The 17,343-nt window shown below is 47.4% G+C and overlaps 1 protein-coding gene across 1 annotated transcript; it reads right to left on the bottom strand.

The window, feature by feature from the left end:
• Nucleotides 1-850: 850 nt before the first annotated feature.
• Nucleotides 851-2,384, bottom strand: LOC145410033 (uncharacterized). The gene is made up of 2 exons (XM_080280250.1): nt 1,901-2,384; nt 851-1,539 (listed from the first exon to the last, which is right to left on the bottom strand). Exons 1-2 carry the CDS (start codon nt 2,382-2,384, stop codon nt 851-853), a joined length of 1,173 nt encoding a protein of 390 aa, XP_080136376.1.
• Nucleotides 2,385-17,343: the final 14,959 nt, after the last annotated feature.

A 17,343-nucleotide genomic window follows, 5' to 3' on the forward strand; every position in this document is an offset into this window, starting at 1 on the left:
TGCCAATGGTGTTAACCCATGTTCTGACTAGGTGCGAGGTGCCGAGCCGAAGCGGAAATGTGACCTCCGGTAGGGAGCAAGCGGCGCAAGCTGCAGCATCAGCAAGCTCATTGCCTGCTATTCCCACATGACCTGGGAGCCAGTGGAGGGTGATAGTGGCACCCCAGCTGGAGAGAAGAGAGGCGACGTGGTGAATTGCAGTGATCAAGAATACATTGTCAGTCAGAGAGAGTGAGCAGAGTCTCTGGAGGGATGATAGGGAGTCAGTGTGGAGTACGACATGTCTGCGAGAGTGGATATAGGCATGGCGCAATGCCACAAGGATGGCCTCAAGTTCCGCTTGGAATGCAGAGACTCCCCAAGAGAGTCGCCAGGACTCTGTATAGCGATCACACACAAACGCCGACCCAGCAGAGCCATCAGGACTGACAGACCCGTCCGAGAAATAAGTGGCTGTGTCAGGGGAGTGCAGGGTAGCCATCCTACGAAGACTTTCCTGACGCAGCATGGCTGGGATGGAGGAGCGTGGCTTCGCCTCCGAGGGACAGAGGATCGTGAATAGAGGGGGGTCCCATGGTGGTGGGGCAGCAAACCCCGGACAGGGTAGGTCTTTTATCTTGGCAGATGGCAGGGCGGCACCCAGACCGTGAATAACGGCAGCTGTTGTGCGGGCCCAGTCGCGCTGTGGTAAAAGGGCTGGGGGCCTGGACTGGAGCCGCTTTAGCAGAAGGGACACGGGCAGTTGAGGGCGATGTTGCACGAGCTGGAGAGTAATAGTTGCTGCTCTTAATGCAGTGCAGTGTGCCAGAGACGGCAAACCACTCTCCATACGTAAGTTAACAAGCCGGGTTCAGGGAGGAGTGCCCAACATGATACGGAGTGCATCATTCTGTAAGACCTCCAATGAACTAATAATCGATGGGGCAAGGCCAGTTAGGCAGATGGCACTATAGTCCACCAATGACCTAATGGCATGAACGTAGAAAGTTCGGAGGACCCTATAAGATGTCCCCATGCTCCGGCTTGAAAGACACTTCAGAGCAGCCATGCATGTTGAAGCACGCTCCCGCAGGTATTTTACGTGTCTCGCAAAGGTGAGGCCGCCATCTAACCAGACTCCCAGATACTGGTAGAGAGTAACAAAGGCAAGGTGGTGTCCACCAAGAGTCAGTGGGAAATCTGGGGGACGAAGTCCAAAGGGGAGACACTTAGTTTTCTCCAAGTTGATTTTGAGGCCCAACTCATTGCATTTATCTTGGAGCTTAGAAAGAGCTGAGTTGGCCCGAGTAAAACAGTCTCGTCTTGCAAAGATGAGGGCCAGATCATCAGCGTAACTGAGTAGCGTCACTCCTGGGCCATAGTCAATGTTTAATAGCCCTTCCACCAACACATTGAATAGTAAAGGGCTCAAGACATTTCCCTGCGGAGTGCCATTGGGGTATCGATAGAAAGGGAGAGAGGTGCCCTTGAAAGCGGACCCCTGCGGTACGCTCTTTGAAGAAGTCCCTGACCCATGACAACAATCTGCCGCCCACTCCCCTGGCCGCAAGAGCAGCCAGAATAACCACAGGGCTGGCCAGTTCAAAGGCTTTTTAGAGGTCGAGGAAGACGGCCATCCCCCTTCCCCCTCTGAGCTCCCCGAGGAAGGAGGCTAGGCAGTGCGTAGCACTCCTGCCTGGATGGTAGGCAAAAATCCTCGGGTGCAGCGGTCCCAGGCACCAGGCAAGGCGATCTCTCACAACCCTCTCTGCTGTCTTAGCTACACAGCTAAGAAGAGAGATCGGGCGCATGGAGGTGGGATCGTGAGGTTTAGGAATTGGGCGGATGACTGCCGTCTTCCACGACCTTGGCAAACGACCCTCAGATCACGAGAGGTTGAGCAGATCAAGCAGCTGCTCACTGCCACAATCTCCAGCATGAGCTAGCATTGAGTAGGGGAGCCCGTCAAACCCAGGTGCAGTGTCACTCCTGTGGCGAAGCTTTTTTTGAAGTTCCCCACTGGTGATAGGACCATCAGCAGGGTCCGGCCTGTCACAAGCAGCCTGGATCTCAGCGAAATGGGAGGCAGACAGTTGCACCTGTAGGGCCCGGACAGACGGCAGGAGATTGTGGGAGGCGGAACGGTCAGCGAAGTGCTGCGCAAGACGGCTGGCCTCAGCGGCAGGGTCAGGATGAGAAGGCGGATGAGGAGGACGTGGATCAGTGATGGACCGGATTCTCCTCCACATCTCACGGAGTTTTCGAGCGAGAATCCAGGGTACGACACACCCAATCCACTCCTCCTCTTTGAGGCGGCGCTTCTCTGATGTGACATGGCGCGTAACTGCGACCAGATACCTACGGTGCGGGGATGTACGGCGTCGCCGGTATTGTCTACGCGCCATATTCAGTCGGTGATTCAGCTCCCTGACCCAGGCACAATAGATCCAGCCATCTCTGTAGCACTTTGCAGATCATTGTTGCAGCGGGATGGTGAGAGAGGCTGCCTGTGTGAAAGCACGGGCTACTTGATCTGCTCGGCTCTTGAGATCTGGGGCAGGAGGAAATGCCTTCAAGGCCTCCGCCAAAGCGCGGCCAAAAGAAGCCCAGTCAGCCCTGCGAATATCCCATCGCGGTGGAGGGAGTGGGGGGGGCGGAAGTGGAGCCATGGGCAGAGAAACCTGCACTGCAAAGTGATCAGCTCCGAGATGGGAGTGGAGCGACCAGGTTGCAGAGCCTGCAAGAGGGGAGGAGGTAAAGGACAAGTCGAGGCAACCCCCAGCGACATGTGTGGCCCATGCAGTGTCATTTAAAAGGGAAACTCCCTCCATCTCGTCCATAACTATGGAGATGTGCCGCCCTGCCTCATTGGATGGAAGCGGCGAGGAGAAAAGGGCGTGTTGAGCGTTGAAGTCGCCCCCGATGTATACATTACCCGTGGTAACCTGAGAGAACAGGTCTCCCACCTCCAGGGTGCTCCTGTGACCTCGGTATACGTTGTATACTGTCAGGGATGACGTCTCTAGGTGGAGGACCACACCCTGAACTTCCACACCAGGTCCACAGAAGGGAGGAGGGTCGCAATCTGTGGACGCGATGTGGTCCCGAACCAGGACGGCACAACCCCTCGTGACACCACTCACGTATGGGAGGCAATAGGTGGTGTAGCCAGGGAGATGGAAAGCTGCCCGCTCTGGCAGTAGGGTCTCCTGCAGCAGGAAGACATGAGGCTTATCCCTCATTGCTGCCTCCAGTAAGAGCGGGAGCTTACTCCTGGCCCCTAGGCAATTCCACTGGAGGATACAGAGATGGGCAGAGGCATCTCACAGGCAGGTGGATCCATCTGCGAAGCATCCTCCATTGGAGTCTGGATCACTGGCACCAGTGTGTCCACTGACATTACTGGTAAGGGCTTCACGGAGGACACTGGAGGACGTGGTGCCCGATCGACTGGTGGTGGAGTGGAGTGGAGCTGAGCTGTGGCTGACTGCTCCCATTGAGGTTTCCTGCGAGGGCAAGGAGAGGCAGGGGAATGGAGTCGATGCTTCTTCTCGAACGCCTCGTCCAAAATGAGGCTGACTGTGGTCACGGCTGGGTCTGTGTTCAGTGACAGCCCCATCATCTGTGCAATCATTTGCACCACCGCCACTGCTATCTGTGTTCCCAGTGACTTGATCTTCTCCATGGTGAAGAGTGGAGTCTACTGGGTGGGAGCTGCTGAGGGACAAGGCTCGGGGCTGGGTGACGGAGCCTGGGCAGAGTGCTCTGCCGGATGGTGGACGTTGGCAGTAGTTTGGCCCTGGATGAGCGCTGTGGGCAGAGGCGGGAAGTCGGCCTCTTTGAGAGCTGGTGGACTCAGTGAAGTAGGGCGGCGTTGTTGCCCCCAGACAAAAGTGCCTGGGGGAGCTGGAGTGGCACTGATGGCCTGCTGGTGCTTGACCCACTCGACCTGCCGTTCCCGTCCCTGTTGCACCCTCTTCATCCTTGCTGGGCAGCTGGGGTGCCATGCGTGGTGGGACCCAGAGCAGTTGGGGCAGCGGGCAGTGACGGGCTCCTTCACCTTGAAGCATGCAAGACGCTGCTCTGTGTCGTGGGCACCCCTGCAAATCCCGCACACGACAGGGCGGTTGCAGTTGGCGCGATGGTGTCCATAGCGTTGGCAGAGGTAACACCTCAGCGGCTCTGGTGTAAAGGGGCGAAGGTAAAATATGCCCCAGTTCCCCAGGTCTAGCTGTGGGACTAGAGGGCCTCTCAGTGTAACGCATACGTGCTGTGTCCCCTCCCGTGTGCGGTGGTTCTGGCACCGCGTCGCCTCTTCCACCAAGCTGTGCTGGAGGAGGATCTCCACCGGCATGCACCGGGGATACCCCACGACAGTAGCCTTGGTTACTTGCCCACCCTGTGTCAGCTCCACGAGACGCACCGGAAAAGCCTTGTCCTCCGCTGCTGCCTTCAACCGCAGATACGCTTCCTCGGAGGCAGGGATGAGCACACAGCTCTCGTCACGGCCGAAGCAGTTCGTTGCTGCAAGCCCTGGCAGGCGACACTCCAGGGTAGCGACCACGTCGTAGCTGGTGCTGTAGCCCAGCTGGACCGGAACGTGAAATGTGGGGAAGGAAGAGCGAAGTGGTGGAGGAGCCACAACTGACACCGCAGGGCGTCGAGCAGTTGGTGGCTCCTGTGGAGCCGCCGGGCGTGTTGCCTGGAGGGAGCCATTTCCCTGTGTCTTATGCTGTGTTTTCCTCAACACAGTGACCCAATTATTGTCTTCTGGAGACTGGGCAGGAGATGCAGTGGTGGTGGCTTGGGCAGGAGGAGCAGGGGCGAGAGGAGCCGCAGCAGCAGGAATGCTCTGAGACACTCTTGGCTGAATGGAGGTGAGTGACGACCTGGAGGAAGCAGAGGCTGAGGAGCGTGTTTTCTTTTGCTTGGTGGCGGGACCGCGTGCAGCACGAGAGGAAGCAGAGGTGGCCGAGTTGGTGGTGGGAGCAGTCAGAGCTTTGGTAACCTCCTCCATTGCCTCGTGGAGGCGTGCGACCTTCGCTGAGCGCACAGAGGAGGTAGTCGAGGCAGCAGAGCAGCGATGAGCCACAGCCCCGGTGGAGCGAGAAGTAGGGTGAGCAGTGGAGAAATCCCCAGCTATCGATGAGTTGGAGCTGTCAGAGGAGAGGCGCTGCTCCTGCTTCGCACCCACAACAGACTTAGGTGGGGAGTTCCTCGACATGGAAGGAGGGGGGCACTTAGGCCCTATGGGCCTAGGGATACCTGATCCCTTCATCCCCACAACACACACACTCACACACACAGATCACACAAACACACGTCGCCCACACACAAGCACAGACACTCGGACACACACAGCCAAAAAAAGATAAACTAGAAAAGTGGCCTAAGTTCCTACAGTGACGGGCAACCTATGCTCCCCGCCCTCTAAAGGGCGACGTAGGCCCCGTCACTGCCCCTTGCGGGTCTTCCCTAATCTAGCAGAGCCGCCCTCACTGCCTTCTTTAACCAGGCCCTAATGGCCCCCCCTCATGGAAGTGCCCTAACGGCACCCCTTCAGGGTTGGGCGTCGTACTACAGTGAGGGACACTAACGGCAGGCAAAAAAAAAAAACAATACACACACACACAAACACACACACACACACACACAAACACACACACACACACACACACACAAACACACACACACACACACTCCCACTCACACCCAGGCAATCTGAGACAAAGTCCCAGGGGGGAAAAAAAAAAAAAAAAAAAAAAAAGACAGTTCCAGAGACTAAGTCCCTAAATTGGCAAAAACTGAGTAAAACGGACGAAAATCTTCACCAGTAATTCAGACAGAGTCCAAATCGAGAGAAAGATCGGCCAGAGCTCCGAGACAGACAGCTTCTAGGCAAGGAGTCCTCTCTCTCTCTCTCTCTCTCTCTCTCTCTCTCTCCACTATGATTCAGCTCTTATAAGATTTGTTGCGATGAATGGGCCATTGAAGGCTGTATCAGATATCACCAGTAAATAAGAAAGTTTCCTCTGAACCAAGTATCAAGAATAAACTAAAGAGGACGTCACTGTACTGGAAAGATTGGTCGCTTTTTATGACGCGCAGTGAATACGTGGGCGGTATTTTTGATATCTTCGCGCAGAAATAGTAGTAGTAGCAAAAGTGGTATGTAGTAGTAGTGGTAGTAGTACTATGGTATTAATAAAAGTAGTAGCAGTAGTAACAGAAGTAGTAGCTAGTAGTAGTAGTAGTAGTTATTGTTATTTATGTAATAGTAGTATTTGTTGTTTAGCCCCAGGTTCATGTGAAATGTGAACCCAGTGGACTGCAGGTTAAAGCCACCCATCTCGTACAGTCCACCATCCTTGTTCCTGGGGATAGGGAGGGAGTAGAGAGATGTTTGTATAACCGGACAGTGAAGCCGCTCGGTTATATCAGTGCCACCACATGAAGGCGTCCTTCTCAAGCAGCCGTTAACCTAGTGGAAACCTCAAATAAAAATCATTTGAAGTTGTTTGTTATACGGTACAAGTGTGGGCTTTTGATTTCAGTAATTATCAGTCAGCGCGTGGGTTAATTAGTGGTAATTAGGTGAATACAGTCATCAGTGTCATGTCAGTGGGTTAATTAGTGATAATTAAGTGAATACAGTCATCAGTGTCATGTCAGTGGGTTAATTAGTGGTAATTAGGTGAATACAGTTGCTCTTTTTTTTTTATTCGTTTGTATTAAATTGCTAAGGAACGGCCTCTTAAGTGAAGAGACAATAATACAGACATGAGTATCTATGGTATAAATATCCTTATCCCTTCTCCGTCCTCCCTACCTTTCCTCTTCAAACCGCACCCCTCTCTAACCCATCTCTCTTATGATCTTTATCTCCTCACCCTTCCCATCACCGATTTCTCCTCCTATCTCCATTCCTTCACCATTTTCCCCCATCTCCCCATCTCTCTATTCCTTCACCTTTACCCCACACTACCCATGCTTCCCTAACTTCACTTTTTCTTCTTCTCATCTAACCCTTCCCCCTATTCATTGACCCTTTCCCCCACCTCCTCCTCTTCTCATTCCATCACCTTTTCTTCTCCCTCTCATCTCCCCCTCCTTCCTATTCCGTATTTTCCCTCTATCCCTTTCCCTGCCACGTCTGACCCCCCCATCAGGTATCGTTGTTAGCCCTACCTGGCGGCCACCTGAGGGCACCAAACCCACACAAGAAATATATATAAAACAAACACCAGAGAGGAGTATCTCGTCTTATGCCTCCAGCTGCCTTTTTTTTTTTTTTTTTTTTTTTTTTTTTTTTTTTCCTCGTAGCATCTGTCTCACCTCTTTTCCCCCTTCCTCTTCTGTATCTTCATCTCAAGTTATCTTTTTCTTCTCTCCCCTTCTTTCTCCTTTCTCCTCGCTTTCTTTGTTTTTCCCTCTTCCTTTTATGTCATTTCGCCCCACCCCACCCCGCCTTTGTAAGCACGGAAGTAACATCTGCTTATCTCATTTTCTTCTGTTTTCTATCTTCCCTTGTTATCCTTTTCCTATCTCTATCTCTGGCTCCCAGGAAGCATAGCACAACCATGAAAAATGAATCACTCCTCTTGACCCTTCATCCACCTTTGAGCTTTTCGAGTGTCCCTTATCTCATGTCTTTCCTTTTTCCTACCCTTTCCCCACTCTTTTCCTCTCTTTCTTTTCTGCCGTATGCCTCCCTTTTTCTAACAACGTCACGTATGTTGGTTTTCTTTTTTGTCCCACTACTATTACCTTTTTGTTGCCTCACAGGAATAATATTTAACCACGATAAGGAATCACTCTTTCAGTCCCTGCACTACCCTCTGTCTTTGAACTCTGTTGCCTTCTGTGTTCCCATATTTTTTTCTTGTTTACCTCTTGTATAGTACTTCCCCAAACCCCTGTTGTGTTCCTTTTCCACCTTCGTGTTTTTCGCGTTTTTTCTTTTCATACTGCTTAGCAAAATATAATACAGAAACAAAAAATGTACTAGACAACTTACCTGGCCAACCCATTTACATATTAGCTTTTTGAATCATCCTTTCGTCTTGTCTCCACGTTTTTTCTTTATATCCCTTCCTTTCTCCTTCATTTCCCATTTCATTCCACCCACTCCTTTTCCCTATTTCCCATTTATCATTCCTCCTCTTCCTCGCGCCTCTACTTATCTTCGTCACTTCCACATTTTCCTTCCTCAATTTCCCCCCTGCTCTTTCCATTTATTTGATGATCTCTCCCTTTCTTGCTTCTTCCTCTCTCCCTTCTTCATTTCGAATCTCTGTAACCACCTCTGTCTTGCCCGTTCTCCTTTATTTAGTTGTCATCTTTATTTTCTTGCCATCTTCCGCGAAATGCGGTAAAACCAAGAAAAAGGAATCTCTTCACTTCCACGTTGACACACCTTTTACTTTTATCTCCTTTGTCTCGTATTTTCTCTTATCATCTTTTTTGCATCATTTTGTTTCCCCTTTTACTGTCCATTACCTCCTGCCTCCCGCATTATTGTTCTTTCTTCTTTCCTCGTCGTTTCCTCATGTTCCTGATATTGTCCCTCTTGTCTTTAGTAGTCTTTCTACCCCAAAACCATTTTATCAAACTCAGGGTAGACCTCTGTCAGGTTGAAAGGGTTGGAAGCAGTTTATATTAACCCTTTCACTACCTTGATTTTTTTCGTGTTATTCTTAGCACTGCCAGAGTATGTTCATGTCAGAAAATGAAGGAAAGAAAACTAACTTACAGTATTGATATTTGTTTTCATACAGGTGAATGTAATCGTCGGGCGGTAGGAAATAAAAACATTTACGATACTGGGGTTTTGAGTGGATAAAGACGACAACAGTTCTCTATTTTTTTTCCCCTTATGCTTCAGGGACGAACTTAAAACGTATTAACCTTGTTAACTTTGCACCAAACGTCCCCACCTCTGGCACTGTTCTGCATCACGTCTCCTGCACGTCATGTCTGTATCTTCAGGTTCGTCTATCTATCCTCTTTACTACTAGAGCTTCTTCCTGAAATTAATATAATTGTCTCATGGTTGTCAGAACATGTGGATTTTAATTTTCTTTTATATTCAGTAAAGTCGTAATTAATTGTATCCGAGCAAATTCACTGATAAAGCTTCACACGACCAGGCAAAATTTAGCTGCTGGAGCCCAGTGCGTTTAATGATGCACATTTTTATATACAAACAGTAAATGCCTGAACTTGTTAGTTGTCGACGGGACAAAATTAGAGTGAACAGTATCAGGGGCGGCAGGTTAATTACAGGGGACAGGTGTTTTAGGGAAAAGTGTCAAAGGGGGGGGGAAGGAGCGGAGGGGAGGACATGGTGAACGAGTATAAGGGGACAGGGGTGGGTGGGTGTATTAGTGGTTGGAGAGGAAGACAGGGTTGGGTTAGAGGCGGTTTCGAAGGAAGAGAGAGAGAGAGAGAGAGAGAGAGAGAGGAAACCAGAGAAATAAGAGAAAGGAGGAAGGGAGAGAGAGTTAACATTTCAGCGGGCAGGCAAGGAGGGAGAGAGGGAGGTAAAGCTGGGACTGAAAAAGTACGCAGTGGGGAAGAAAAGAGGATAAGAATTGGCAGAAAATGACAGGATGGGAAGGGAGGCAGGGGAGAGAATACCGGTTGGGAGGAGGAAAAGGAGGCAATGAAGGAATAGAGGGAGGAAGGAAGGATTAGGATTAGAAACGTAGAGTACCGTAGGAGGACAGGAATAGAAAGAATCACAGGGTTCAAGTATGAACTCATCTTCCTCCCTCCCTGTTCATCTGTCTGTTCCATCTGTCAGTCATTATCCATGTCCATTTATCCCTATTTATCTGTGTGCCTGTCTCTTTCTGTCTTTCCGTTTGTTTGTCACTTACACTACCTGTCTCTCACTCATCGCAGTTATGTGTGTAGAGAATTTTTACTGTTAGTTTTCTAATGAAGAACACCCACCATTGATTTGAGGTTTTCTATCTACTTGTCATTCTACCGATCAGTGCCACTGTACAGTATGTATAACAGTTAAGGCCACGTCGCCGCACATAGCCATCACAGAACGCTCATTACATGCCACTCAGTCTTCCAAACCACCATCATTCAGTACCACACCACTCAGCTTACCAGTCTACCACACTATCTGCCTCAATAATTCCACCAAACTTCAACTAGTAATTTCCACAACAATCCCACACTGCCAGCACACACATCCGCATAGTACACGGATCTTATCTAACACCACCAAGCATCAAACAATAATCCAGACACTTTTCCACAGCCACCCACCTACACACACATCTGTCTGGCACACGAACCCCACCGTATATCAGTAGGTTTCAGTCACTTCCTTCCTTATTTTTCCACAGCCATAACCAACAGCCATCAACTGTTTCCTACAACCATTCCAAATAATCCCACACACCAACTCAAGCATCCCAAGATCAAATTGCCCATTCCATATGCAACCTACACCATTAATCTCCAGTTATTATACCCTTAAGCAGTTATCAACAACATAGATAGCTAGGTTGTCTGAAGTAATTCCATACGACCAAATACAATTGGTGTGTTTTCATTTGACGGACTGGGTCACTTACAACATGACTATTAAGTCTTTGTATCAAATTCTAATAGCCGTAGTTTACAGTAAGGTAGGAATGAGTCTCCTTGGGTACTAGTCGGGTCATCCGTCCAGTCTGGCTACAGCTGGTCATCAACTGATCGGACAAAGCTTACGGATCGTTGTCAGATAAAAACAAACCTACTGTGTTACTAAAACTCAAGCATCCCACACCACCCATCATACCAGCACTCCCATCACTTACTTCAAAACCATCCCAGGTAATGCCACACCACCAGCATAGAACAGGCAACTCCACATGCAACACACACCACCAACCCAGAACAGGCAGCACCACATGCAACACACACCACTAACCCAGAACAGGCAACTCCACATGCAACACACCACCAACCCAGAACCACTCTACATGCAACACACACCACCAACCCAGAACAGGCAACTCCACATGCAACACACCACCAACCCAGAACCACTCTACATGCAACACACACCACCAACCCAGAATAGGCAACTCCTCATGTAACACACACCACCAACCCAGAACAGGCAACTCCACATGCAACACACACCACCAACCCAGAACAGGCAACTCCTCATGTAACACACACCACCAACCCAGAACAGGCAACTCCACATGCAACACACACCACCAATCTTCTTCAAATATTCCACACTACTGGTATTTTCCTAAACACAAAATTTATCCCAACTGATGGCACACCACCAACTGCCACAAAAACGCAAACCAGACACACACCACAAACGTTGCATAACACACCACCACACTTCCAGTATATATTTCTTCCTACACTTTTCCACTTTATATTTAGTTATCCTGTCCCTAAAGGTCAGACACCATTTTTCCATAACATAATTACGCTCTAAAATTATATTAAATGACCTACTACTACTGAACCACAGAGCCACAAGCATTTCTTTGAGGCACCTATTAACTACATTTGGTCCCCTCCCCCCCCCTCACCACCACCACCACCACCACACTTAGCCAACCCCCCCCCCTCACCCCCTACACTCTGCCACTGCCTTTTACCAACTTTACTCTGAAACGGTAATTACGAAATTTTGAGAGTTGGTGTTGACTTCCGCCAGCGTTTCCCCGTAGGTTGGCTGGATCAGGTTCCTTTCCCTTACCCGTTCATGCGTGTGGATGCACTTCTGCTGCCTGCCCGCCTCTCCCTTTGCCTCTTTACAACCCGTACTTACTTTTTCACCTCCTTTCTCCAAAATTTCAGTCCTTTTCCTGGGTATATAATTTTCTGCTTCCTACCTTCTTTTTACTCCTTCTCTGCCTACCCTCCTTTCACCTGCCTTCACCACTTCCAATCTTCCATTCTACTTCCATTCCCCCTTCCCTTTTATTTTCTGCCCCCTCTTCTGTTCTCCTTTTCTAACTCCTCTTACCTTTCCATCCTCTCTTGCCTCTCTGTTCATTCATTCTGCCTTTTGGAAATCCCCTCTCTGCGCGCGCGCGAGCGCACGCACACACACACACACACACACACACACACACACACACACACACACACACACCGCTCGCTGGTGCAGTGGTAACGTTCTCGCTTGCCAACTGGTGGACGGGAGTTCGCGCCTCGCTCAGGTTGCGAAAAGTTTCACTGACGAAGTGGGTGGTTACTGTCCCCCTTGAGCAAGGGGACGGGTGTGTGCGTGTGTGAAGGTCACAGCCTTGCCCTTAGATCGGCCTATATGAGCTCTCAGCTCCCTTCCGGGAGGGTAAAAGCTGACGATCACGACCATCAAGTGATCCTGACCGACCCGGTGAATTACACACACACACACACACAGAAAGAGAAAGAGAGAGAGAGAGAGAGAGAGAAAGAAAGAGAGAGAGAGAGAGAGAGAGAGAGAGAGAGAGTGTTTGCGCACTGTTTATGTGTATAGTTGTATGTGTGTCTCTCACGTCCGAATAAATCCTTGGTATTAGCATTAACAGAATAGATCCTGGACACTACATTTCCATCATACTTTTTACCCTTGTGCTTGGATTAAGGCAGTGTGCATGAGTGAGGCGGAGGGGGACAGGGGGATGCGGAGACCAAAAATGAGATGGAGGGATGGGATGGAGAGGTAAATTAATGAGGGTGGTATGAGTTGGAGAAAGGGCAGCCTGACTACAGGGGATATAGGGTCAGTCAGTTTGTTTGTGCCCATCCCTTCCGGGTTTTAGGCATCTGGATATAAACAGGAGAAAGATGGATAGGTAGATAGACAACTGCTGAAGAAAATTCTGTCGTTTAGGTCTGCATAAAATAAGTGTAGAATCGCACGCGATCCATGAGAGCTTGTTACCTTTTGACGACAATGATTTCCCTCAGCCACGTAAAATACTGCAGTGTGAGCCAGAATGTCCTTGTCCAAGTGATTTTATAACACCAAGAGAATTGAACATCATATATATATATATATATATATATATATATATATATATATATATATATATATATATATATATATATATATATATATATATATATATATATATATATATTTCACCCCTTTTAGGATGTATGTTAGCCCGCCTGAAGTTAATATAGGAAACTAGATATAACGATAGATTACTCGTATTTTTAACATTTTGGCTGCTGTGATTACTCTGAAACACACACACACACACACACACACACACACACACACACACACACACACACACACACACACACACACACACACACACACACACACACACACACACACACACACACACACACACACACACACACACACACACACACCACGTCACTTGAATAGATCTGAAGTAACAATCAATGATCACTGGATTAATTTATTGGTAACTAAGCCGTACACCATTACCACTGTACCTTTGATGGTTTGGCCGGCACGACACAGGTACTCGATCCACCAACGCGCTTGTGTTTAGTATTCTTTCTTCCCCCGAACCATTTTATCAAATTCAGGGAAGACCTGTGTCAGGTTGAAAGGGTAGGAAGCAATTTAGCCTATATTAATCTTATCACTGCCTAGACATTTTTGTATTCTTGCTACCGCCAGAGTAGGTTCACGTCAGGAAAAAAAGGGAAAGAAAACCCTTCTGCTGTAAAAGATGTGAAGTGAAATAAGCTAAACCCATAGACATTTGGTGTTTTCATGGAGCTGAATGTAATCGTCGGGCGGTAAGAAGTATAAAACATTTAAAATACGGGGTTTGAGTGGATAGAGACGACAACAGTTCTCTAAATTTTTTGATGCCTCAGGTACGTACTTAAATCTTATTAACCTTGTTAACTTTGCACTTAACATCCCCATCTCTGTTACTGTTCTGCTCTACATCTCCTTCAAGTCATGTCTGTGTCTTCAGGCTCGTCTGCATATCCTTCACTCGCTGGCGATGCGGGTGGAGCTAAAGACATAGACATGGCTGGTGGAGATGTGGTGGAGTATAGTACCAGAGGGAGGTGGGTATGTTTGGTGCAAAGTTTACGAGGAGTACACGATTTTTGTTACGCTCCTGAGACACCAATTGCCGGCTATATCACATACAAATTTCCCCACTCCCCACCCTTCCACGTATCTTGAATGTTGTATTCTCGCCATTCTTGTATAAAGTATTGGTTAAATATTCTTGTAAGATTGTGTTATGATGGACAGAATTTGAGAAATATACAGTATATCTTCACCAGTGTTAGAGATTCAGCTATGAAGAGTTTACTCCATTTAGGTACCATAGGCTACTCATATTATTGAAACCATCCATAACGAGGTTGATGCGGTTGCCGCATTTATGGTAAATTATTGGCGGAATCTGGTACTGCCCACCTAACAGCTTCCAGCTCAACGCCAACAGTAGTTAGGAATACATTGATTCCGTATACTAGTTTCCCTAATTAGCAGTAAATCTTTTACAGTTGGATCCTGATAAAGCTGTCCAAATAGTGGCTAACCTAACCCTAGATAGGTAATGTGGGGTCTCAGAAACCCCAGTCCCCGAAATTTAATTTTTAAAAATATGAGCATAAGGTCTACAGATCTGTCCGTGTCATTACCTTCCTGCCTAGTGATGCTCTTCATGGGGATGATGGGGTCATAGCTGTACCTGGCTCTGATTTTGCTCTATAGAGCCATTGGGGTATGTTAGACCCCAGATTACCTATAATGTAACCTCAGTTGAGCCCTCTTGTGATTTTTTTATTTCAATTTGCTGTCTTTCTCCTTTTGTATACAGAAGGTCCCAACATCGGTCTACTGCAGACCACCCAAGGAATCATGATATTATTTATCAATTTGCAAGATTTAATTTTAAAATTTGTATACCTAAAATTTAACCATTTTTGAATAAACTTTAAAAAAAAATATATTTTTTCAATTAAATTTTATTTTTTCTGGCCCTATTTAAAGATAAGGGTTTGAATTATTTGTGTATTGAAGCATTTTGAAATATCTCAAACGGAAGTATTTTTTTTTTTTTTTTTTCCTTGGGGTCCGTCAGACCCCACGTTACCTAATATAGTAACAAAATAAAGATTACCTATCTAGAGTATGGCGTGTGAGGAGATTTGTCCACGTGGTATTACTGATCCAGTGGAATGAGACACCAATGATGCCAGATGTGCCAAAAAACAATGGGTTTTGTTCCGTTATTATCGCATTTACGTCTCGTGTTCCAGGGTTGTTGTATGTTAATGCAGTTGTCAACAAAACTTCTTATGGTACGACTAACCTGATTTTGTCTGCTCGTTACCTGTGTTAACGTCCAGGTCAGTGTGTCTTCTAATTTATCACAATATAACTGTCCAGAATAGGAGTCGTAATGGCTTTGTAGTCGTTATCGTTCGTCTCACGTTTTGCGTTTGCCCAGAACTATGAGTTCGAAAACCATATTGTGACGGATTATTCAAATTAATGCTAGTAGAATGTACCAGACCTTCGTAGGTTGTGCATGCATTTCGTCGCACGAGGCATGTTTGGCGTCTTCATTGTCATCGTCGTCGTTGTCTTTGCAACTCCTGCTTTCCACCTAGTAGATGGAGTGAGGTCTGACTTGGAAACAAAGAAAGTGATGCCACACCAGTAGGAGAACTATAAAGCAGTTCCAGACCTGCGAAATGCTTATGTGCCAGCTTCTTTTACTGAAAATAAAGGAGTGAAATTAAGTGAACGTAGAAAATTGTGGAACAGAGCAGAAATTCTTATGCCATGTTTTATGCCTGCATATTTATTAATCTTCGTATATATGATCATCGGCCATTTTCCATTCCCTTTGTATTGTTCCCCCTCGCCATATTCTACCTTTCCTTTCCTACCACTTTCACTTATTTCCCAGCTTTGCCATTGCTTTTCATTTCGTTCCCCATTCCTATCCTTTCTATCCAGTTTTCATGTTTCCAATTCATATTTTCTGCTTCTTAAATTTCCTAATTCTTCCCATTCACTTGCTTCCCCATTTCTTTGCTTCCTCGTTCGTTTCAGTCTTCATTTATTAATTTATTTTCCTTCCCTCTGTCATTTAGTTTATTTCCTTTTCAAATAATTTTCCTTCCTTTGCTTTTCTACCTGTTCCTCTTCTTTCCTTCTCTTTTCACTCATTTCGTGTCAGATCAGTAATTTTTCCAACATTATGATTCTCGTCTTCGCACTCCATCCCTTTGGGTACAGGGTCAAGCAGATTTGGCGGGACCTTTTCCCCTCTGCAGTGCCTGTCTGCCCCGTCAGCCTCCCAAGGATCACTCCATAATTCCTTCCAGAGGTGCAGGTCTTCAGAGATTTTTGAGGGCACTAAGTCTTCAGTCTCTTCCCGGGCTCTTCGTTAACTATCGTGGGAACATCCATCCAGTCATAGAGGCACCGTCTCAGTATATACAGATGGTTTAAAATCAGCCACTGTGTTGGGTTTGGGGTGGTGTTTCCAAATTTTGTGAGGGGAGGAAGTCATCCTCTAGATGTCTCTATTTTTACTGAAGATTTGACTTATGTTTTAGCTTTTAATCTGATTTAAGCACACGAAGAAGATCCTTTTACGGTTTTTAGTGACTCAGAGTATTCTGTTAGCCCCGGAATGTTTTATTTCAGCTCATCCCCTGGTACTTGTCGTTCTTGAATTATTTTTCCTAATTCAGCGGTGTGGAGGGCAATGAGAGGGCGGATACATTTGCTAAAGCCACGTCTTCTCGACGAATCCCTGCCACCTACCCACTTCTGCTTCCGGTATGACACCTTCCGAGAAGTTTGGGTGGGTTGCACTTGTTAAATATGAATTAAAGAAGATTTCTCAGAGGGTGGTTTCACCGAGGGTTCTCCCCTCAGTGCCTCGGCGATAAGAGGTGGCTGTTGCCCGGTTTTTACTATGGCACTCACGGCTTACCCATGGGCTTCTAATGTGTTGCAGGACTTAGTCGTATTGTGATGGCTGTTTGGTTCCCCTTACTGTTCGCCACTTGCTGGTCGAGTGTCCGAGTTTGGGGGACTTGCGTCAGAGGTTTCACAACAGGTATGGAAGGAGAGAGAGCATTTCTTTGTTACTTATTCTTGAAAATGATATTGATTTCGTTTGAGTATGAAGGTTTTACCGTTTTTTCGCCGCCATATGACCAAGTCATTGCTGCGCCAAGTTATTATTTAATAATTAATTCAGACTCTCTCTCTCTCTCTCTCTCTCTTTCTTTCTCTCTCTCTCTCTCTCTCTCTCTCTCTCTCTCTCTCTCTCATCGCATGCCGTTTTCTCCTCATTCTGTTCGTCTGCCATTTTTTTTTCCTGTTTCTCCGTCCTGTCCTCTTACCGGCACCAC

Source organism: Coenobita brevimanus, chromosome 84, assembly GCF_032717465.1.
Source record: "Coenobita brevimanus isolate Jiangsu-jjx chromosome 84, ASM3271746v2, whole genome shotgun sequence".
Lineage (NCBI taxonomy): Eukaryota > Metazoa > Arthropoda > Malacostraca > Decapoda > Coenobitidae > Coenobita > Coenobita brevimanus.